The sequence below is a fragment of the Lepidochelys olivacea genome (genome assembly GCF_965140295.1).
Source record: "Lepidochelys olivacea isolate rLepOli2 genome assembly, chromosome: 18".
Classification (NCBI taxonomy): domain Eukaryota; kingdom Metazoa; phylum Chordata; order Testudines; family Cheloniidae; genus Lepidochelys; species Lepidochelys olivacea.
The window spans coordinates 25,892,020-25,915,753 of NC_140428.1; the positions used below are offsets into that span (position 1 = coordinate 25,892,020).

General features: G+C 45.9%; 2 protein-coding genes across 6 annotated transcripts in view; one reads left to right on the plus strand and one right to left on the minus strand.

Annotated features, from left to right (window-relative positions):
- The first annotated feature begins 1,590 nt into the window (after positions 1 to 1,590).
- PRXL2B (peroxiredoxin like 2B) lies at positions 1,591 to 13,314 on the plus strand. Its single transcript, XM_084651459.1, has 7 exons — positions 1,591 to 1,779; positions 3,417 to 3,621; positions 5,807 to 5,858; positions 6,681 to 6,744; positions 7,339 to 7,414; positions 10,928 to 11,046; positions 13,141 to 13,314. Exons 1-7 carry the CDS (start codon positions 1,717 to 1,719, stop codon positions 13,165 to 13,167), a joined length of 606 nt encoding a protein of 201 aa, XP_084507585.1. The 5' UTR covers positions 1,591 to 1,716; the 3' UTR covers positions 13,168 to 13,314.
- A 4,104-nt stretch (positions 13,315 to 17,418) lies between these two features.
- Positions 17,419 to 23,734, minus strand: part of MMEL1 (membrane metalloendopeptidase like 1) — a 60,658-nt gene continuing 54,342 nt past the window's right edge. For all 5 annotated transcript variants that reach the window (XM_084651664.1, XM_084651663.1, XM_084651662.1 and 2 more), the window contains 4 exons: positions 22,906 to 22,971; positions 20,194 to 20,289; positions 19,584 to 19,660; positions 17,419 to 18,453 (listed from right to left, as the gene is read on the minus strand). In XM_084651664.1, the coding sequence (XP_084507790.1) occupies positions 18,354 to 18,453; positions 19,584 to 19,660; positions 20,194 to 20,289; positions 22,906 to 22,971 (339 nt within the window). In that variant the 3' untranslated portion in view covers positions 17,419 to 18,353. The remainder of the gene's footprint in view (positions 18,454 to 19,583; positions 19,661 to 20,193; positions 20,290 to 22,905; positions 22,972 to 23,734) is intronic.

The window sequence follows — 23,734 nt, forward strand, 5'->3', positions numbered from 1 at the left end:
GTTCCAGCCTGGCCTGTGACGCACGTATCTCATTGCTGTGTGACCTGGGTAAACCACAGAGATCTGCTCTCAGTGTAGGAGGAGGTAACAATATTGTAATAGGCTTCCCCCCTCCCCATTAGTTGGGTGTGGTTGGCTTTGGTTTGAGGGAGAGCCTGGAGGAATGGGGCTAAAACAAGGGCTCACTAGGAGTGGGGGGTGGTGAGGCTGCCTGACCAGTTCTTGGGGTACCATAGTTGGGGATCTGACTGCCTGAAAGTTGGTTGGATGTTTTGACAATGTGGTCCCGCCTCACTCCTTTGGCTACCCCTGATGTTACCAGTATTAACCATCCCTGCCTCACAACCAGAGGGGAAGTGTGGCTAATGTCCATGACACAGTGTAAGATCCTCAGATGAGAGAAAGGAGCTAAGAATTACTGTACTGCTATTCAGCACTGCCCTTCTGAGCAGCAATTTGTCTCACTGTCGCTCTAGTGATCTTCACAGAGGGAGAAATATCCTTTTGACTCAGAAGTTATTTGGTGGTTAACTCCAGGAAGCATAGTTTCCAGGAAGGAGTTTCCTGAGCTTTATCTAACTCCTCCTCCTCCCCCCCCCTCCCCGCACGCATACAAATTTCCAGCGGGCGCAGACGGGTTAAACTTCTAACCAAGCCCTGAATGATCTGCAGGATAAAGTGCCAGCGCGCACTGATTTTTAATAACCGTGCTCAGGATTTAACCACTCTGTGTGTTGCTATTTCTGTACCCCAGGTATTGCACAGACCCCTTCATGCAACCTTACGATGCCTTTGCATCATCTCACCCTTGCTCTGGACGGGTTCACTTCTGGCCCCTCTCATTACACACACCCTTCCATGCAAATGCTTTGCAAAACTTTCTACCTCTTAACTCTTGCACACCCTCATTTCAGTCCCCTGTAGATTTTGCACAAATCCTTCTACAACTACCTTCTGCATGATTAGGCACGACAGGCTTATTTCCTTTTTCCAGAGGTGCTGTGCAGAACCCCGTAGCCAGTGCAGTCTGTATCATTGCCAGTCTCCTGCATCCCTCTGAGGACAGGACAAGAAGCAATGGGCTTAAATTGCAGCCAGGGCGGTTTCGGTTGGACATTAGGAAAAACTTGCTAAGTGTCAGAGTGGTGAAGCACTGGAATAAATTGCCCAGGGAGGCGGTGGAATCTCCATCACTGGGGATTTTTAAGAGCAGGTTGGACAAACACCTGTCAGGGATGGTCTAGACAATACTCAGTCCTGCCTTGAGTGCAGGGGACTGGACTAGATGACCGCTCCAGGTGCCTTCCAGGTCTATGGTTCTGTGATCCCGCTTCCCCCATAGGACATGGCACAGCTCAGCCTCTGTGCAACCTCTGCAAGTATTTCTCCATTCGCCCCTTCGTCCAGTCACCCCAGCCATGCATTGCACAAGCCCCCTGGGCCTTTCCCTCCCTGCAAACGCTCCCTGCCCTGCTAATCTCCGCACCCCCTTTCTTCTCCCCAGCCCTGCCCCGCCCCTTGAGGCAGACCCGCTCTAGCCCCGCCCGTCCGGCCCCGGGAGGCGCTGATTGGCTGGTAGCTCCTGCCTCGCGAGGAGAAGGGCGTGGCCCCCTGCCGGCCGGGTCACGCGTGTGCCCGGCCCAGCAGCTGATCGCTGCCGGGCGGGCGCTATAAGGAGGCCCGCGGGCAGCAGGGGCGTCACGGGCGCAGCTGACCATGGCCGCGGTGGATCTCGCCAAAGTGGGAGCCGACACGCTGAAGCACGCAGTGAGCGGGCAGGTGAGCGGGGCTGGGGCTGTCGTGGGTGGGGGCGCCCCACGGGTGGAGGGCGTACGCACCTCTCCCGGCCCCGGGGAGCCCGGCTGGGGGGAGAGGGGTCCCCAGGAAGCGAGCCTGGGGCTGGACCCTGAGCTAGCACTGCCGGGGGGCGAGGGGTTTGCCCCGGGTCGGGGTCAGTCCAGCCGGTCTCCTTCCCGCTGCCAGCCGTCTCTTGTCCTCACTGCCGTGTCTAAAACGTGTTTAAAACCCCTTTGAACTGGGGGGGGGGGGGCGAGAGAGACAGACACCCCGCGAAAATGTTTCCTAATCGGTTATGGAAATGCTGCTTGTTTCTTGATCACCCTAGACACGTCTTAATGAGCATGGGCCTACTAAACCCAGGGTTGTGAGTTCAATCCTTGAGGGCCATTTAGGGATCTGGGGCAAAATTGGGGATTGGCCCTGCTTTGAGAAGGGGGTTGGACTAGATGACCTCCTGAGGTCCCTTCCAATCCTGATATTCTGTGATTCTAAATCTCTTCGCTACCATGTTGCTGTGGTTGGTGGCTGTTTTGTTTATTTGTCTGCACAGGCCACAGCCATCTTAATTAATTCTCAGCCAGCTGTACCTTGCTTTGGCCTACTTTAAAACTAGACTGATGAGTAGCAAATGCAGCAGGGAGTTTAGCAGGGCCATGATGTTGATCATGTGTCCCTCATAAACCTCAGCAGGTTCTGTTAAATGCCCTCTTTGATGGTGGGTGGTTCTTGTTTTGTTTTTCAGACTCCTAATAATAATTAATATAACAATAATCTCCTTCTACCTCAAGTGGAAGGGACACAAGTCAGTGTAATAATAACACTTCCTGTCTAAAAAAGAAAAAGCTTGCCTTATCCTAGTAGTGATCATCCCCCAAACTCTGTTTTTAACCTGTTAGAGATAAACCTCATCAGTTTATCTGCTACTGGCCAGATTTTCAAAAGAGCTCAGTTCTCATTTAGCCCCACAATATAGGCTCTGTTATCTGCAATGCCTAGCTCCCACTGAGAACTCCTGTTAGTTTGGCCCCAGTGCTGGGGGCTGTGTATGCTTGACCATCGGGCCTCTCCTGTATAGGCCTTGTCAAGGTTTCCTGTGCATAGTCAGGTTTCAGAGTAGCAGCCGTGTTAGTCTGTAGTTGCAAAATGAAAAGTAGGACTTGTGGCACCTTAGAGACTAACCAATTTATTTGAGCATGAGCTTTCGTGAGCTACAGCTCACTTCATGAGCGAATGCATCTGACGAAGTGAGCTGTAGCTCACGAAAGCTTATGCTCAAATAAATTGGTTAGTCTCTAGGGTGCCACAAGTCCTCCTTTTCTTTTTGTGCATTGTCAATTTCCTCAGTGAGGGCTTTTCACACCATGTTTCTCTGCTCCACTTCTCTCTAAAACCAGACAACGTGGCTGTAAACCACAAAGTGGGGACAGAGCTAACGATCCCTCTAATACTGTACCTGGAAACTCCTGCTAACTATTCAAACAAACAGCCTGGAGAGTTTGCCAATGGACGATGGCCCTTGAATTTTATGAGGTTGCTATAACCTGTAAGTTCTGCAACCAGTATTAGGATGCTTTCCTGGTGCTGGCTCTGTGGCTACTGGTAATGCCTCTCTGTAGGTGGTGGAGCTGCGGGCCCTGTGGAGGGACCAGCCATGTGTGGTGCTCTTCCTGCGGCGGTTTGGCTGCCAGGTTTGCCGCTGGATTGCCAAGGAGACCAGCAAACTGAAAGACCTGCTGGACAGTGTCAACGTCCGCCTGATCGGTGTCGGGCCGGAGAGCATAGGCCTGCAGGAGTTCATCGATGGGAACTACTTCAAAGGAGGTAGGACTAGTGTCTGGGAACTTCCACCTCCAAGAGTTTCTGAGCTCTCCTGTCTCTCACCTGGGGAAGTGCGGCTCCCAGCTCATAGAGCAAGGTACAGGAGCCTTTATTCATCCCCATGCTCGTGCAAAACCGGGAGTGCAGAGACTCCGAGTTCAAGGCCAAAAGGGGTGACCAAATCACCTAGCCTGCCCTCCTGGGTGTGTCATAGGCCACCCAGCACCTGCACACTAAACCCAGCAACTGAAATTAGACCCCCAAGCCTTACAGCCCCTGGGAGACTCTGCTATTATGTGTCACAGGCAGAGAATAGGAGGGACTGAGGCTCATTAAGGCCTGAGCTTCCTGCAATGGCGGGGAAGTGGTTAAGTGAGAGGCAGTGTTGTTGGAGCCGTGCTGGTCCCAGGATATTGGAGAGACCTGGCGGGTGAGGGAATACCTTTTATTAGACCCACTGCTGTTGGTGAGAGAGACGAGTGCTCAAGCTCCCCAGAGTCGTCTTCAGGTCTGGGGCCCCTACTCTGTGTCACAGCTAAAGTCCGGATCAAACAGATAACTTACCATAATCTCAGGTTTCAGAGTAACAGCCGTGTTAGTCTGTATTCGCAAAAAGAAAAGGAGGACTTGTGGCACCTTAGAGACTAACCAATTTATTTGAGCATGAGCTTTCGTGAGCTACAGCTCATGCTCAAATAAATTGGTTAGTCTCTAAGGTGCCACAAGTCCTCCTTTTCTTTTTACCATAATCTGTATCTCTCTGCAAACGTTACTAGACCATGCCTCCTTATTCTGGGGCTGCCCTAACTGTGCTGAGCTCCTTGTCAGCTGGAGAATAGCCAGAGTGCAGGCCTGCCCTGAGCACAACCTCTTCTGCCCAGATGTGCTGCCCTCGGCTGATTCTGTGCCAGATGGGGACCCCCCCATAGCAGGGCATGGGGGGGGGGAGACGGGACTTTTAGTAGTGGTGGGTTGTGTAACAAGGTGGCTATAGGACCACCATGAACTGACAGAAGAGAGCTTAAAATGGGACTCCCAACAAGCTGAAGGCAGAGCTGGGACTAGCCCCATGGAGTTCTGACTAGGTAATACCCCCCCCGCACCCTTTCCATGCTAGAATTGTTCTTGTATTTCATTCCTGTGTATGCTGGGCAGTTGTGAGGTGAAGGACGTGAACAAGGGGTAGTTAGTACTTCATGGCTTCAGCGGGCTTGGCTTAAGCGGCTGCTTGGAAGGTTAAATTCCACTTGCACAACCAGGTGGAGGAGACCTGTGTATTGCTGGCAGTCTCAGCAGAGAGGCCAAGGACATGATGGCCATGGAGTCTGCCCTGCCCCTGGGCATATCCTCTAGAACCAGCCCCAGCCCGACTGGAAGGGCTGCATGGGGAAGCCTGCTGTACATGCTCTGTGGATAACGTCAGCTTCTTGCACTGCCCAGCAAATGCCTTTCTCCAGCCTCTAAAATCGGGACTGACAGTCCAGACTTCAGAGCTGAGCATCTTTGCTAGCTTGCTAACTTGTACTAGGGCCAGCTGGGTGCAGTGCTGGGACCAGGATCTGGGGGTTGGGAAGGTGGCTTAAAGTCACCTGCTTGTCTCTGGCTGCATGTTACCCATTGCCTCCCACCCACTGATTACCTGTATCTGCAGATCTGGCCCACTCTTGACTAGCTCTTCAGAACCTGATTTCCTGCCTGAGCTCCACCACACTTCTGAGTGCTCCTCTTACCCCTGCCCTGTCCATGCCCCCAAATGTGCCTGCCTTCATGCCAAGCCATTGAGCCAGTCTCCTGAGTAACATTCATGCCACACCCTTCTTCAGCATAAAACTCTGCTATGGATCCTCCTGCAACACCGCTGATGGCCTGTAGACACTACAGGGGTGTGTGCCTGGCAGCACGTGCATTGGTGAAGTGTCTGGAGTGCTTGCAGGGAAGCTCTCTTCTGTGGATTATAGGCATGGGGGGGGAGGGCAACAACTAGGTTTGAGGCAATATCTTGCTGGATGATAAAGCTATTTTGTGAGCTTGCTCTAGAGATGAGTCATGTTTTGACTATGAGCTGCTTGGCTGGCTGGCTGTCTGCTACTGAAATTATTTTCTTTTTGGCAGACTGGCATAAAACACATACTGCTGAGACAGCACATCTACCCTGGCTGTGTTAACCTCCCCTTTTTCCCCTCCCCAGAACTCTATCTTGATGAGACTAAGCAGTGCTACAATGACCTGGGTTTCAAAAGGTGAGTGGCCCCTATTGACTACTTGTCCCTAGTCTAAGAGAACCTCTGCCCTGAATCAAAGCGATTTGAAGGGATGTAGCTAAGATGGCTGGGGCCCGTTGTAGCAGAAGGCAGCACCCCCTCCTCAGAGTGAAAAGACTGTTTTGCCCCAGTGTCGTTCTAATGGTCTCCGACTCCCGTGGGAAGGGCTGCCACATGGCAAACTGCAAGGCTCCCTCAGTACAAACCCACCTGGGGCTCCACCTCTTGCCTGTCGCTTTGTTACCCTGGTGATCATTAATGTTTAAGTCTCTGTACTTGGTTCGAGACCTAGGCAAACACACAAGGCTTGGATCAAAACTAAAAGCCTAGGCATACCAGTGAGATCCCGAACGGAGTGGCTTCTGGCTAGCTAGTGCCAGTGTGCTGGAACTCCCGAACCACAGGGATCACTGGTGGTGCTTAGGGTGCTCATTACAATGAGTCAAATTCAGCTTTCTCCTTTTTCCTCCCCTGGCTGCAGCCCCCTCACCCAGGGTGGCAGGGCTTGGGCTGCGGCCCCCTCTGCCTCCGTGCCCACCCCTGCTGCCCGTGGGGTCATGTAGTTTTGTTGTCCGAAGGGGGCTGCAGTACAATGAATTTGAGAACCCCTGGCTAATGTGACTGTTCAATAGCAAGCTGCATGTAATGAGTGCTGATCTCTCTGAGAGTTTAATTATTGGGATCAAATTCTCAGCTGGTGTAAACTGGTGCAGCTCCACTGACTAAGCTGAATTAGAGTAGAAGAGGATGGGGCCCCTCAACCTTTCAGATGGCCAACATATCCTTTCTTCCCCCCCCCAGGTACAATGCCTTGAGTATAGTTCCTGCTGCTCTGGGGAAACCAGTTCGAGAAGTTGTCACGAAGGTGAGATCCTAGATAGTAGGAAATGCACCCTCTAAAACAGTGGTTCTCAACCAGGGTATGTGTACCTCTGGGGGTACTCATAGGTCTTCCAGGGGGTACATCAGCTCCTCTAGATATTGGTCTAGTTTTACAACAGGCTACATAAAAAGCACCAGCAAAGTCAGTAGAAACTAAAATTTCATACAGACAATGACTTGTTTATACAGCTCTATAGACTGTACACTGAAATGCAAGTACAATATTTATATTCCAATTGATATATTTTATAACTATATGGTGAGAGCACACAACTTGTCAGCAATAGTGTGGCTATGACACTGTTGTATTTGTCTGATTTCGTAAGCAAGTAGTTTTTAAGTGAGGAGGTGAAGCTTGGGGGTACATCTGAAAGGGGTACAGTAGTCTGGAAAGGTTGAGAAGCACTGTTCTAAAGGCCAGGCCTGACCAGACTTGTGCATTTGCATGACTTCAATGGGTGCATCTGGACTCCTTTTGTCCCACTGGCTTGAGTGGGTTTAGAGAGGCCCTGAGCATCCTCAAGAGAAGGCCTTTGTATCACATTTGCAATGGACTTGGGCTTTATTTTTCCCTCAGGCAAATGCAGACGGCATCCAAGGCAACTTCAGTGGTGACCTCTTGCAGAGTGGAGGAACAATAATAGTTAGTCAAGGTAAATAAATGCAAATCCATTTGTCAAAACTACCAGATAACTGGCCGTAGCTGGTGAAGGACACATTTCTAGATGACCTGTTTGGAGCAATTTGGCTGATCGAAGAGCCTATGCCTGGAGAAGGCTTTAGAAGCTATCACACTGAAATCCTGCCTCAAGAAGGCAAGACAACTGGGTTGAGGGTAGGGAGGATTCGCAGCTAACTAGCAGAGTGGGGTGGTGGGGAAACCTGACAAAGGGAAAACTGCTAGGCAAGCATCTGAGATCTGTTTGCTGTATCAGTTGGTCACGAATGGATGCCATCCTTTCAAATGCTCTGCTTAATGGAGTCTTTCATGGTATTTGTTTAATTCACTTTCTCAGACCCTGGAAAAAGCGTGGGGTTTTTTAGTTGTTACTACTGCCTACAAACTAAGATCCACCTTTGAGCAGGCACTGCTTGGCAGGTCCATGGCCTGCATAGTGGGTCAGGCATCTGCCTTCAGTTGTACTTAAAAGTATGCAGTTAACAAGAGTATACAAGGGCTCTGTCTGGGAGGGAAATCTCTTCTGGCTGAAACTTGGTACCTCGCAAATAGTGGAGTTAATGCAGAGCCCTGGCCCATCTGTGCAATGGGAGCTGTCCATGCTGTGGGGTCTTAGCTGAACATGCTCAAGCCTGTTTTGAGATCTGACCCACCCCCAATCAGCCTAGCTTTCCTCTGGCTACAGCCCTCTCTTAGGGCTGTTTTAAGCCCTTCAAGGCGTGGTGGGGTGACCACCCTGCCATACTAGAGAATACATCTTCTCTGTCCCCATCCATTCATGACTGCATAGGCTGCCTCAGACAAAGAGGTTTGATTTCTGTTTTTTCCCAATCCCACAATCTGCTCTTTTTTTCTAGCCTCATGACCAAGCAGTTGCACGTTAGTTGTCCTATCTGGAGATGTCAACTTGATGCCAAAGTTGTCTGCCTCACATTCTCTTATAATTCCTCTTAATTCTATTCTCTTTTATGCCTCTCTAGTCTATGTGGAACACAGGGCTTTCACCACTGCCTGTCTTTGCTAGTCTTCTGTTGTAGTCTTTGCTTCTCTCCAGTTCATTTTGATAGCTTTCAGTTTTGTTACTACTGTGCTTTTCCACCTCATCGCCTCTTGCTCAGGGGGTTTTAGTCAAACACCTGTCTTATGTTGTCCAGGTCTTTCCTCCATGCATGTCCCAGCCATCTCCATTTTCATTTTGTAAATTCCTCTCTTTTCTGTTTCTCTTTTGTCCTCCTTGAGAGTTCTTCTTTGTGATTTTTTTTTTTTTTTCTGGCCATCTGATATTGAGAATTTGTCTAAGGCAGCTGATAACAAAAACTTGAAGTTTAGATAGTAAGGTCTTAAGTCTCCAAGTTTAGTGCCCTATAGTAAAACTGACTTTACAATGATGTTAAATATTCAAATTTAGTTTGGGTGGCAAGATTTTTGTTTCTCGATCAGCTTTAGTGTTACAAAGGCATGCCTGGCTTTCACTATTCTGGCTTTAATGTCTTCATCTGCTCCACCTGTTGTGCTTACAATGCTGCCAAGATATGTGAAATGTCAGACCTCTGTCAGGCCCAGAAAACTTCCTAAAATGTTTTTATAGCATGGATAGAAACTTCTTTCCTGGGTATCTGGCTGATGAATCTTGCCCATATGCTCAGGGTTTAGCTGATTGCCATATTTGGGGTCAGGAAGGAATTTTCCTCCAGGGCAGATTGGAAGAGGCCCTGGAGGTTTTTCGTCTTCCTCTGTAGCATGGGGCATGCATCACTTGCTGGAGGATTCTCTGCTCCTTGAAGACTTTAAACCATAATTTGAGGACTTCAATAGCTCAGACTTAGGTGAGAGGTTTCTCACAGGAGTGGATGGTGAGATTCTGTGGCCTGCGTTGTGCAGGAGGTCAGACTAGATCATAATGGTCCCTTCTGACCTTAATATCTATGAATCTGTCATCGTTTTTTCTCTAATGCTGCATTCTGCAGTTTTTAGAAGTTGGGTCCAGCTCTTACCAGCAGGTGGCAGTATGGTAGAAAACATTGTCTAAACAGGTTTCAGAGTAACAGCTGTGTTAGTCTGTATTCGCAAAAAAAAAAGGAGTACTTGTGGCACCTTACAGACTAACCAATTTATTTGAGCATGAGCTTTCGTGAGCTACAGCTCACTTCATCGGATGCATACTGTGGAAAGTTTAGAAGATATTATACACACACAAAGCATGAAACAATACCTCCCCCCACCCCACTCTCCTGCTGGTAATAGCTTATCTAAAGTGATCACTCTCCTTACAATGTGTATGATAATCAAGTTGGGCCATTTCCAGCACAAATCCAGGTTATCATACACATTGTAAGGAGAGTGATCACTTTAGATAAGCTATTACCAGCAGGAGAGTGGGGTGGGAGGAGGTATTGTTTCATGCTTTGTGTGTGTATAATCTAAACTTTCCACAGTATGCATCCGATGAAGTGAGCTGTAGCTCACGAAAGCTCATGCTCAAATAAATTGGTTAGTCTCTAAGGTGCCACAAGTCCTCCTTTTTCTTATTGTCTAAACACTCTTCTGAAAACAATTTAACAAAACACCAACTCACTAGCTAAAATGCCGCCTCTTCTACAGTAAACAGAGAAACTTTGTGGCTAACATGATGTTTAGATGCTAGAGTGTAAAGCAATAGGAAATCCGGAGTGCACCTGTCCCAGCTGGATGTGTAGAATGTCTGAGCACAGTACATGCTGCTTCCCCTTTAATAAAATAGCCCTCTACGAAGTCGGAGTTCTAGCTTGAGTCTCAAGTCACACAAGGGTCAGACGGCTCTCCATTCTGCATGACTTCTCAAAGGGGAGCTGGCAAACACTTGTGACGAACGCAGCCTGTATTTATCGTTTGCCAACCCGGTAGTGATGCTAGGTTATGTAATTGTTGGAAACCTCAGTGTTCCTACAGGCTTTAGGAAAAGCCCCATGCTACCCTAGAACTGCTGCACCTGGAATTCACGTGAGAGTGTGGGTCAGCTGGCAGACAAAGGGCTCGTACACACTAGTGCTCTACTTTGGTATAACTTAAGTTGTTCAGAGGTGCTCCCTGAGTGATGTAAATTACACTGACCTAGCCCTGTCTACACCAGCGCTTATGTTGGCAGGCGAGCGTCTACCACTGGCATAACTACCATTGCTCAGGGAGGTGGAGTGAGTAATTTGAGGGGAGAGCGCTCTCCCGTCAGCATAGAGAGTCTGCTGCTGTAGCAATTCCAGTGTAGACCCAGCCCTGAGACTGAAGGCTTGAATGGGGCATGGAGGGCAACCTGATCTCTCACCCCTAAAGTGTTTTCCAGTCTGTGGTTCACTCTCTCTCATTGGGGTGCATGTGAGCTGTTCCAGTTTTGATGTGGATGGGGCTGGCTGTCAATCAGTGATCCCTTATTAAAGGCTACATACATTTTGCTGCCTTGCTGACCAATGCTTGTCATTTGTAATGTCCTTAAATACATCCTGTCCTTTTTCAGGTGGAGAGAAATTGCTCCTGCACTTCATACAGGATTCACCTGGTGACTATGTTCCCTTGGAAACAATTGCCAAAAGCCTTGGGATCTCGGCAAGTGTTAAAGAAGGCGTGAAACCTCAGGTAAGAGCTGTTTCCTCTAATGATGGAAACTGAGCTAACATTTTAAAAATAAAGGAACCTGCTGGAGCCAGCTCACTCTAAATCTTACCTAGCTCTAGTTAAAATAGAGCACTATATCAACAACAAACCAAGCTTGTCTTGAGCTTTCAAAAAGGGGACTCAGTCCTTATGAACCTTTTCCCTCTTAGAGCTGGGTGAGGCTAGAGCCTGGGACTCCTGGCTCCCAGTACCTTCTTCCTCCTAGAACTCCCCTGCTGCAGTCCTGAGCCAAGTGTCTCCTCCCACTCTTAGATCTGCTAGAGGCTCCAGCCATCCTCCTGCTGGTACCTGGGGTTTTCAGAACCCAAAACAGTGGTACCTTCACTGTTTCACTCCAGGCAGTATCAGGAATAAATCCATGGGCACACAGCAATTTCTGTCTGACAAAATGATTGATACAAGTAAGCGTGCTCTTATTTAAAACTACAATTAATTCAATATTAAGCCCACACAGCCATAAGCAATAAGTTTTAGGACATTCTGGATAGTGACCCCACAGTGTGAGATGGTTTTGAGTAATCACCAGCTCGATTTCCAGAGGCCTCTTTCTACCCAGTTTATGGGGCATTTAGATGTCAGCTCCTTTTCCAAAGAAAAGCTTCCCTCGCACTGCTCAGTTATTTTTATAGGTAACGTTAATAAAACACAACCTATAGTGACTTTTAGTGGGTCAGCAGTCTAACCTTTACTGGATTACCAATTTTCACACACCAAAGGGAAAACCATGGTAACTATGCCAGCTTTCCCTTTGCTGGTTTTGTGTGAGGGGAAAACCTTCTAGCAGGGATGTGGCCAGGACAGGGAGATTCCCATCAGCTTGCTAATAAAGAGGATTAGCAAATCACTGGGCACTCTTAAGGCTAATGGGCTTTGGGAACAGAGCACAGTGTAATGCATTTTGCCTCTTCCTAAACTGTCCCCAGGATTTCTGTAGCATTAGCTCAAATAGCCCCTTACAGCTGAGGTTTGTAGGTGCCACTAACTCTTGCTGAGCGTCCAAGACTTCCAAAGAAATCAGGCTTTCCCACGTGTGTGGTAGAACAGTTAGTGACCCTGTGTGGGTAGGAGAGGAACAGACCAGTCCACTTTAGTGCCTTCCCCCCAAGACTCTCCAGTATATGTGACTGACCACTTAGTCACCCAGTGCCCCCCAACAAATTAGTCTCATTAAGGTTAATGGTGGCAGCCTCAATGATGCCTATGGTGGTTCCAATTACCAGAGGAAGCAGCTTTTAGATGAGCAGAGCCAGAAATAGGCCTGAAAAGGGAGGTGGCGTGACTAAGCCCAGCCAGTCCTCTACCCTTCCTTTGAAATCCCTAAATACTTGGTTATGCTGGCACAGACTCGCTCTCAGATGGAAAGATGCCCCTGTAAGTGGGAGGCTTCATAAACATGTATGGGAAAAATCAAGCCGTAACATCCATGTGCTGTGGTGACTGGGAACAAACCCCTCCCTGGTGTGTGTTAATTATCACTCCTAACAGCAATTCTGGCACCTGCCTCTTCTCACCCCCCCTGCTCCTCCTCCATGCCACCAAACAGCTGATAGTGGCAAGCAGGAGGCACTGCGGGGGGGGGCACAAGCTGATTGGAGGGGGGTGCTGGGGGGGTGTGCAGCAGCCACTCGACACCTATGCCTAGAGCCCTGCAGCCCTTTTAAATCTCCTGGGCAATTGTCCCCTTTGCCCCAAAGGCAGCCATCATTGCTGCATATGGAAGTGCACAGCTTGAGGGCCTTTGTGCTTCAAGGGAGAAGGAAAGCTGCCCAGGAAGGGTGGATTTGGGTTTGTTTGACCAGGTGGAGGAAGCATGGCTTTTGAGGTGTGGCAGGTTGGGTTCAGAAGTGGGTTCCAGGCACAGGTGCCTTTATGGAGGCCATAAGATGAAGCAGGGGTCTAACCTAGTGGTTTAGAGAAGCTAGAAGAAAAGGGGGACAAGGGTAGAGAAGTAAAAGGAGCCAGTCTTGTGTAGGGCTTCCTAGGTGTCTTCCCTGTCCCACCTCCCCTTGGGCTTGAGGGAGCAACTTTGCTAACCCAATGACTGTCTCTCTACAGTGCGATGAAGAGGCCTGTACCAGATGATGGAGAGAAGCAGGGAATTTCTTTAAGCAAGAAAGAAGCCAGTGTGGTGACCTTCATAGCTGCTGTAATCTCACCTCACTGTATCTATATTCATACTTTTGTATAATGGCCAAATCACTGAAGTCTGAATAAATGCTCTAAAGCAGAGTGCTGTGCCAGACTGTCTTGGACAAGCATAACAAAGCTTTCCCTATTGCTCAACCTTGTAACCAATAGCAGCTAATATGGTGGCTTTCCCATGGGATCATTTTGATCAGGTGACCAGTAGGTGGGACCAAGAGTATCAGCTGAGGATTTTGAAACAAGGAGAACCTGCCTTGCTTTGTGGCGAGTGCTAATAGTTTTGTAGGCTTCCCCCATTAGCTTTCTTCCCTGGTTAGAAGTCCTCTTTCAACCTACATTACACTAGGAGGTAACACTTCTTTAGCAAGTGTTAGTGGTGGCTTAACTTTATCTATCTGTGTGAACACTTCACCCTTAAAGGTGACTGGGCAGCATGCCTGAACACACTTCTAAAGCTGGGCCAGGGCCAGCTTTGTCAGATGGGAGCTTGAATCAGCTTTTTAGCAGAAGTTGGCTGTTGGAATACATACCCTGGGATGCAACAGCAGGTGCAGATCATCCTGCTGTATGCACCCAGAACATAGCATGCTCTTCCTTCTAATAAAAGAGCTAAGATTATGTTCTCTTCCCATCCAAGGCTTGCGCACAAGGGTCTGGTGTCTGAATAGACTCTTAAGTTGAAGCTACAGTAAAAAGTGGACTCAAGATTTTTTTTTTCCCCCATGGTGCAGAGAAATACTTTGTAGGTAAATTAATATTTAACAGGCACCCCATCTCATTCAAAAGACTCTTTGAGGAAAGCCCAGCATCCCTATCTACCTTCCATCTCCCTACCTATCCCGCATGATCTTCCTAATGATGAAACTTTAACACTAGCCCTGAATAATCCTTATGTTCCCAGGGAAAAATTCCAGACCATGAGCCTTTAGGGTCATTAAATCCAGGCTCCGAGGAGCAAAGGATGCCAGAGAAAGCCTTGATGCCTCCCTCCTCCTAAAGCCAGCGTGCATTAGCTATTGGCTCAACTAGTTGCATTTAAAGAGCCATATTCTAACTGCAGACATGCCCAAGAGGAGTCATCTCATGCTGATGATGGAGTTTAACCTTCAACTGTCCTCATCATTTTCTGTTGCATGAACTTATTGCAATAGGTTTCCCACTCTGGAAAATGTGTGTAAGTGGAGATGGACAATAGTCACTTGATTTGTCATGTTTCACCCATGATTAAATAAGTTGATTTGTCAGAGTGCGAGTGCTTTACACTCCTTTGTAACCAGTCATTTTAATTAAAAACAGTGTAGAAATAGGAAACACTCAGACCAGCTTGACTATTGTACACATTAATGATGCACATTTAACTATGATGTAGGCTAATTTCCTGTGATCACAGCAAAACATATACAGCATCTTACCTGTCAAAACTTGAGGGCGATACTTTATTTCTACTGTGCTCTAGCAAAGACCAGGTCCCTACCATGAAGCGGTTACAACTTCTGAACTAGGACCAATTGCAAACCTTGCCTAGTCAGAGTCTTGACCTCCTCAATAACACAAGCTATAGGCTTCCCGCAGATAATTCCTAGAGCAGAGCTTTTTAGAAACATCCACTCATCAGAATATGAAGCTTAAATCTTACACTGCATTATCCATGCAATTCTGGTTAATTTATCAGCAGAGCGGAAAAGCACTCTGCTTTGAAGATGGTAGAAGCCTAAATCTTAAAGAAGCAGTGAAGTTTTTTTTAAACTGCGAATGAAAATACTTTGCGAGCTGTCATTAATGCAGAGCTGAGGCTTCTTCTGTGTTTTGGTGCTATACCAGTGTCTTGACCTTTGTATAGGTATAGCTTTCTAATGCGGGGGAAGAGGAGAAATGGTCTGAAATACTTGATCTAGAATGTCATAAAATGGGAGAATAAGGGATCTGGTTAACTTTTAGACTAGCTGCAGTAGCCTGTTATATGGTTCCAATTGTATATTTAGTGTCACAGTGCTGATTAGAAATGGAATCTAATTTAATATACACTAGGCATAAGAACTGCATGTTAACTGAGGAGTTAACAAATGTTAACTTGGTGCTTAATTTTAACAAGTGAAGGGGCTATCCTTCCTGTTTTCTTCCAACTAAATCACCTTTATGGTGTTAAAGCGAATGATTAATCTTAATTGAACATCCAACTGCCAAGAAACAAATGACATCCGGGTTCCTAACATTAAGGGTAATTGAAACTTGCCAAATAAACACTGATTTTTTTTTTTTTTTAAACTGGTAGGTGCATGCTTCACTTTAGCTTCACCACACTCAGTATTTTATCATCTAAGCTAATTGAACAAGCCCTGCCTCACTGTGGAAGTGACCAAGTGCCTTCAGCTCCTAGCAGACAGGAAGTAGATGTGTTGTGTTTAAACTTCAGTAAAACTCAGAGGTCCCCAAATGCTTTCTCCCTGAAAACGACCCAGGAAAGGTTCTGCACCTGCAGCTGTCATTTCAGTACGTAGACTTTTTAGGTCAGTGAGGAAGGTTTTGTTTTATACATCCTAGAGTAGGCTATGGGGGAGGTAAATTTTTCTTTCAAAAAAAAAAAAAAAAAAAGCTAGCAAAGCTTGTTTCTAGACTCATCTGTTTGGTTTTATGCCTCTAGACTCGGGACCATATTTTCAAAGGTCTCTGGCCTTTAAAGCCCAGATCCTCAAATATATTTAGGCTCCTAACTTGAATCGATTTTTTTTTCACTGGAAGTTAGGCACTTAAATGCCTTTGAAAATCTGGCTTATATCTTACCAACCTCATTAATGGCTTGAATCTGACTGTAATTTTCATTTCAGTGTATTACATAGCCCATTTAGTTCTAAACACTCCAGCTAGCATTATACAGCATTGGGTCCTAAACCCCCATTTTCTCCAGCTGATGTATGTGTAGATAAATACCCAAACCAGGAGTTACAGGAGTCTTAGGTAGCATTCTTATGTATGTATACACTATCTCTGCCTGAGCAAGCATCTCTAATGTATATGGTCATGTTTGAGATCCAGTATGTGATACAGTTAAGTATGAAAATAGCCCATGCTCAATGAATAGCAGCATATTAAGGGCTTAATCCTATCCTCGTTTATACCTTCTGCAATACCTGTGTGCGTAGACACAGTCCTAGATGGTGCTGAGCACCATCACCTTATCTTGAGGATCAGGCACTAACTAATGGCACAAGGCGCTTACAGACATAAGTGAAGGCAAATGCCCATGTTACTGGAAAGGGTTTCTCTCTCCCATACACAACTCCCATGGACTTTGTGGTACATAGGAGAGATTAGACCCTGAGAAAGCACAAGGTCTCTGAGTTGGGTGTGGGGTGGGAGGAAGGGCAGATAGGTTAGTCATTACATAAATTCTTCTAATCTAGAAATTAAAAATAAATGAATTAGGGGTTCTCTGCTGTAATAGACGCTCTCATTAATTTGTAGATAAACTTCATTTTGCCAGGAGAAGGTAATGTATTACATGAAAATATTATCCAGACTTCATTTGGTAAGGCTATACTATTACTGTCAAATAGTAAAATATCTCAGTGACAACTAGACACTTTCTCTCTCATGGTACGTATAAAGCTGCTACTGTTAATTAGTGCTGATTTAATTAAATGAATTCCAGCATGCATCAGTTTCTTTTGTTTTTAACTCAATGACTTCAAATTTAATCCCATCCCTTTAAAAAACATCTTAGAACAATCTTTAATTTGTTTGGCTAATGAAACTTGCTTGCTAGATGGACACTCAAACACAAAATAGATCTTACATCCAGTGTCAGTAGTGTTTTGGTAAGTTGCATTCCATAAAAATAAAAATTTCTTTATGCATTAAATAGATACCAAGTGTATTAATAACTTGGTTTGACATCTGTTAAGATACGCATTACCAAATGTTAAATTATGAAGAATAAGTAGTGGTACATATACCAAAAATAAACATTCTTCACGGAAAATGTTTAAGTCCCATACAAAGGATTGACCATTTCAGTACTAGTTACTCTGAAATTTTAGCATTCGTGGAAGAAAACAATCCAGGCCTGTTTCTAGAGATAAGTGCCTGAACAATTTGCTGCAGTACAAGTTTTATTTATATAAAAATTAACAAGACTTGTGCATTTTTAAAGTGTAATGACATTCAATCTTTAAAAGCAGACTATAGCAAAATAAAAAGGCCCAGGATTAAAAATAGATAATTGTTTCCCTCTGTAAATGTTTTGCTGTTTACATTAAGCAACAAGCTTTTGCCATTAAAATATTCTAAATATTTACCCTTAATGGAATAAGCATCCTCTTAAATATATTTCTGAAGGAAAGAGACCTGTGTAATTCTGAACTTGGCAATGCTAGAGAATCTCCTCTTTTAAAAGTTCTCTACATCTCATTGTGTTGAGATCACATTAAATTTCCCCAGTAGAGCAAAACAAGAAGTGCAAAAACAGTGGTTCAGCTTTGCTTTAACTTAGTAGCCAGTAGGTATTTTAACATACAGCTCACCTTGTAAAATATCAAGACAAATTACAATCTCGCACTACAAAGCAGTCAGAGGTGCGAGCAGACAGTGTTACGTGGACAGCATATACGTTTAACTAGCTCTATCCTTGGGTTTGGGAGAAGTGCACTAGAAACTGAATCAGAATATTGAAAAATAATTAACTCCGTGAAAAGTCAGACAGGCTTACTGAATCGCGAAAGGATTAGTTAGTAAGACATACTAAAGTGAATATTCCTTGCTGAAAAATAGATCTGCTTTTATTTTTTAAAGAGCTAGACTTTGTAACCCTGATGTGGTATCTTAACAGTCAGGATGTCATTTGAAACAGTCGTTTTTCTCCTGAAGCATACTGTCGCTTTCAATCCAGCCCGGCCAGACAACATTGCGAGATGCCTGCATACATTCCAGCCGAACCAGAAAAGCCGGACAGCTGTAGCTTCTTTAATTCTGACTACAGTAGCTACACCCTTAACCTTAGCTGTCACTGCACAGGAAAACATCAGACACGTCACTGGCTAGAACTGTTCAGCAGGTAGCCACATCAGTTCAGTTTTTAGACCGTGCAGTCGAAGCATTATCATCTTCAGCATCATTGTTTGTTTTGGCTACCACACTCTGCATTTCTCTACAGGGTGCATGGCTGTGCCCTTCTTACAGTGGAACGCTTCAGAGAAAGCTTCAAAGTTTTGCAAGGATCCCATCACCCTAGACAACACAAGGGAGAAAAAGAAGGGTTTATTTGTACTTAGGCAGCGTGCAGAAGACATAGTGCAAGAAAGAACACAAGCATGTCCTTGAGAGAATCAGGGCTGTCGGTCTCAATCACAACTTCATCGTGTTGGGCATATACAATAAGAGATGGTCTCTACCCCAGACGGCTTATGCTGTCTAAGGCTATGATTCTGCAGTCAGCTTCATGCTGGCAGGCTTTTGATCCCGCACAGAGCCAGTGGGTCTGTGGGTGGGTGGATTATTGCAGATCTAGGTATAAGACAAGATGCAATATCCTCAGCGGCACAACTAGTGCTGAGGCCAGTGGGAGCCCAGCCACTGAAACAAACTCCATGAAGTAGAAGGATGGCCCTCAGATGCCTGCAAAGAGCAGCCAGCCAATGTCAAGCACTGCCATGGGGTACAGTCTAGACACAGGTCTTGCTCCGGCAATGAGGACGACATGGGGAGACACTTGTGCCTCCATGGATCCACAATGTAGTCAAAGTGGCTCACAGCAGTACTGGGGCTCTATTTTTTAAGTTACTCTTCCTTACCTCCTTTGCTTACAGGATTCTTCCTCAAATATATACACGTGTACACACCTACACCTCCCCCCTTCCCTTGATCAGTTATACCGACGAGTGAGTTTTTGTTTTAAACCCAGCTTGAAGACAATCCAGTGAAATGATACAATAGAATTATTAGTTCAGGGGGAGAGTCAGACTTTAAAAACAATGCCTGGGGACTCATCGAAGAAGCAATAGCATGAGTTTTCCAGGCTGGTTTATTGCTGCATTGTCTAATCCATGGCATGTTTCTTTGTGCTCTGCTCCTCCATGGCAGGTTCTGGGTGGGATGCAGATAAGAAGCGTACTACTTGTCAGTGTGGCCAAGTTCCCGGGACTCAATAAAGGAGTGGGTTTATTTTCAGGTGTGTGTAAGGTGGTGGCATTCTGGCAGAAATTTGCCTGGAGGGGGTTAATCCAGTTTGATTGTGTTGACTCATTAGGAAGCAGTTGCTAGCTCCATAAAACAGCAGAAGCATGCTCTCTCCTTCTGATACATTGCAGTGATGGGGTGAAATAGGTTATACAGTATTAGCGCAAGTCCTTACGACTCACCTGTATTTCAAAGGGCTGTGAACATCTGTCTTTATAGACTGGCTGGCGTATTCAGGTCTGTAGGAACCACACCATACCTACACAAGGAAGAGGATTAAAAACTCGTGGCTCAATAGAGGGTTAATTTAGCAGGCCAAGATGTGGAGGTGAGTGCAGCTCCATTGATTTCGATGGAGTTGCAACTGCTGAAATCCTGCCCTCATTGAAGTTAGTAGGAGTTTTGCCATTGACTTCAATGAAGCCAGGATTTCACCCATGATGTCAAGTCCTTGAGAGGCCCCAGAGATGTTAACACCATGGATTGTCCTCTAGAAACCACCTGTTATTGGGAGTCAGTTGTCTCCAAAGACCCATCTTCCCCCAAGTGTCAATCATGCCCTTTTTGTGAAGGTGTTCAAAACAGTTTTACCCTACCTATGCTAATAGTTAAACCATCTTCAGCGTTGGGTCAGAGGACCCTTTGTTGACAAGCCCTGTCCATAGGAGGGTGTTTCCTAAGGTTGGTGAGGATCAAGAGCATTCGGACACATTCTTTGTCCATAAGCTTCAACACGTTATAATCCAGTTTATATTTTCATGCAACTCTGAGCAAAAGCCAGTGTGTTCCTACCTGGGCAAAGTTCAGAAAGAAAAGTTGTTTGTGGGTCAGGTCAAGTCCTGGTAACTGTGGCTCCTTCCCTTCACGTTCCAACCATTTTAAATAGGCCTATAAATGATCACAAGTTCATTTAGCAAGAGGCCTCCCCAGTCAGACATGATGGCTACTCTCTGAATGTCACTGTTCAGATAGGGTCAATCCAGCCTAAAAATGCGTGGTCCTGCTACCTTTTACCTTGGACACTTTAGTAATTATTTTTATTTGAAAGCAGTGATTTGTATCTATTCTCATAAAGAGCCTTCCATCTTAAAGGGCTGTGTAAACTTTAGATTTATATATAAACACATCGAGATCACTTTGCACATCAGCAGCCACCTCTGGGCTGAAACAGTTTCTGTCGTGTTGCTGCAGACTAACTGTTGAGGAAACAAGAAAAACCTGATGGTTACCAGTTCTGTTCATCCCCTTGGGGGCACCTGGCATGGGCCACTGTCGGAAGACAGGACACTGGGCTCGATGGACTGTGGGTCTGACCCAGTATGGCCGTTCTTATGTTCTTAAAAAATAACTGCAAATGGAACTGCAGGTGGGATTTTAGATCAGCCCTATGTAATTACTTAGCTTTGAATTTGGGCAGCCCACTTGGGTTAACATCTCTAATCTTAAAAAGACTTATCTTTAATTATCATGAACTCTGTTGCGAGTCTCCAAAAAGGTGTAGCACTCTGCTGGACCAGGGATTCACTACACTTTCCACAGCAAACAGGCATGGCAACGTAGGATACATGCTACTGTTCTGAGAAGCCCTGACAAAAATTCATCTGATAATGTAGATGTAGCTCAAAGCAATTAGCTTAGCCTGCACGCGCTTGATTGTGGTTTGAAATACAAGCATAGCAGCAGATTGCCCGGGACTTTTCTGTATGACCATGGAAGGAAAAGGAAAGCAGACAGTTAAATTTCCTCCTCACTTTTGTGTCTCTCTCTTCAGGTAACTGCTCATAAAATAGCAGATAATAGCCCTGAACAAAGTTAAATCCATTACCTGTTACTGTTGCATACTAATTGGCCAATTTTCTTTTTTTAGGTCCATTGACATAATGAAGACAATTTAATGTGTCTCATGCCAGTTAAATCTGAACATTTTATTACCATATCCTCTCACTCACATAGATATTCCCAAACAAAAGGCTTTAAAGCTAATGTGAATGGTAGAAATACAAGTTTCATAGCAAAGAATCTCAGACGATCGAACTGTAGGGGCCATTAACTACCACCATGCCACTCTGTTTCCCATATTTCCAATGTGTTCTACAGCAAAGTTAATGTTTAATTTTAAAGGCTTCCTGGATATTCCGAATATTTATCTTTTTGAAAAATCAAGGAATTCAGAGGCAAGGTTACATGAACATCCTTAACTCTGACCCCATATCTCTGCCCACCATCCCTTTAATAGGGATACAGATAGATCATAGTTAACCACAACTTTAGAACTGTTTCATGTCAGTAACTACATTCCACAGTCCCACACTTTCTCTACGTGGAAGGAGCATTCAGACTGGTGAATACAGTACTCATATCTGCAGCCATTGTGTATAGAAGCAGGAGGGGCCCAGATGCAGCAGGTCTCTCTTGTGTCTGGACTGGCACATCTCCCGGCTGTTGCAGGGCAGCGAGTAAGACATACAGCGGGATATCTAGTGTGTATAAAGAAGGTGGACAGGCTAGGCTGAATTGCACCACTGTCAGCAGGATGGGTATCGTCTGGAATGTCAAATGTACCTTCTCTTGCTCTGAAAAGAACGCACAGGATTGAGAACACTTCTCTTGGGAAGGGGCAGGCTGCTGTTGATATATATAATATACAGAGTGCTATTTTCATTCTGCTCTAGAGGAGCATGCAAAATAAATAGCAACAAGATAGAGGAAACTTCCATGTGTCACTGTCTTAAAGGTTATAAAACTTGCAAGGGAAATAACAGAGGCAGCTCAGGGGCTGGATTCTACTGTGAATTTGGGTGCAGAGATCGTTCACAGTTATGATGCATATTTCTCTTGATAGTGTTGCAATATTTCTATCAATGCTTTGATGTCTCACCTATCACACCTGACATGTTGCTTTAGTTTCAGGAGGAAAAGTGCAAGAAAAGTAAACTGGGGAGGGGAAGGGGGGGGAAGGTTGCTGTGCTTTAAAAATCATCATCATCAAATCACGTTGCTAAGAAATGAAAGCTCTGTTGCCATGTGACAGATACCATTTGACAAGCTGATTGAAGTTGAAGCAAGAATCTCAGTCAGAAGGGCTTTGGCGAGAGGCAGGTTCTTTCAAACTTTTCTCTGCCTATTTATTACCACACTTCTTGTTCACCTGAGCTGTTTGCATAGCACCTCTCAGTGGGGTCCTGGTCTGTGGTTCGGGCCTAGGCACTACAGATAATGATAAGGAGGATGGCTGCGGTCACTCTTGATCTTGTGATTGGATCCACATGGGCATTAGGGTGTGCTTGCATAGATCCTATTCAGGGCCTTGGTCATTTGAACAGTGTTATGCAATGGCATTCACTGAATTCCCTATGGCACCGGGCACTTTGCCTTGGTGGGGTATTAAACTTCACCTCTCAGTCCCAGGAGTGATGCCTGTAACTCCCAACACACTCTCCTGAAAATAAACACATTTGGCTCTGACCAATTTCTGGCTTTCATGCAAGAATCGACTCGCAGTACCTTGTAGGCCTGTCGGACTCCTCCATTGTCTGCAATGTTCTCTCCCAGTGTGCTTATTCCACTGACCTATAACACAGCAATTGTTTGTTTACTGTGTGTAACGTCTGCCACTCCAAAAGCATTTCACAAGTTGAAATAGAAACACTATGCTCCCCGCTGATGTGCGGCCACCTCTGGGGTGGGAGCAACACTACACCCTGATGGAGGAGAAAGAGACTGAAAGGGAATAATACCTAATGTCACGGAAGCAGCAGGGTAGAGTGTACAGGGTCTACCAGAATTGGAAGCTGGCTAGGAAAATAACAGCAAAAGGGCTGTTGGGGGGGGGGGGAGGGGAAGGTATATTCTCCATCAGCCAGGGGTGGTTCTTGGTGGGACAAGCCCTTTTGTGTATAAGGGGTGGTGGGGCATGTCAATTTGTGCCCTAAGAGCTTGACAGGGTCTTGCAGCAGAAGAAGCTATGAACCCAATTCATTAGGGTCCTGTTGCCTCCTTTACACCCCACTGCCCTGCTAGACTAGCCTTGTACCCCAGGTTAGGAAGCACAATCTCCATAATATTTCCAGGGTACCCCTCACCCTAGCCTGTGCTTACAGAGCACAGCAATCCTCCACTTACGATCTCCAGCCCTGAGGTGGGTTTTTTCTCTCCATATTGGTATAAATGGGGCTTAGGCATCTGCTTTTAAAGGCATGCACCAGGCCTGGGCTCAGAGGGGCGGGGCGGGGGAAATGTGCTGATTGAGCAGAACAGCAGCTTGCTTTCTTTTGCTCTGTTTTTAATTTTCTGCCTTTTCATGAGTTGGGGGGGGGGGTTAACAGTTGCCGTA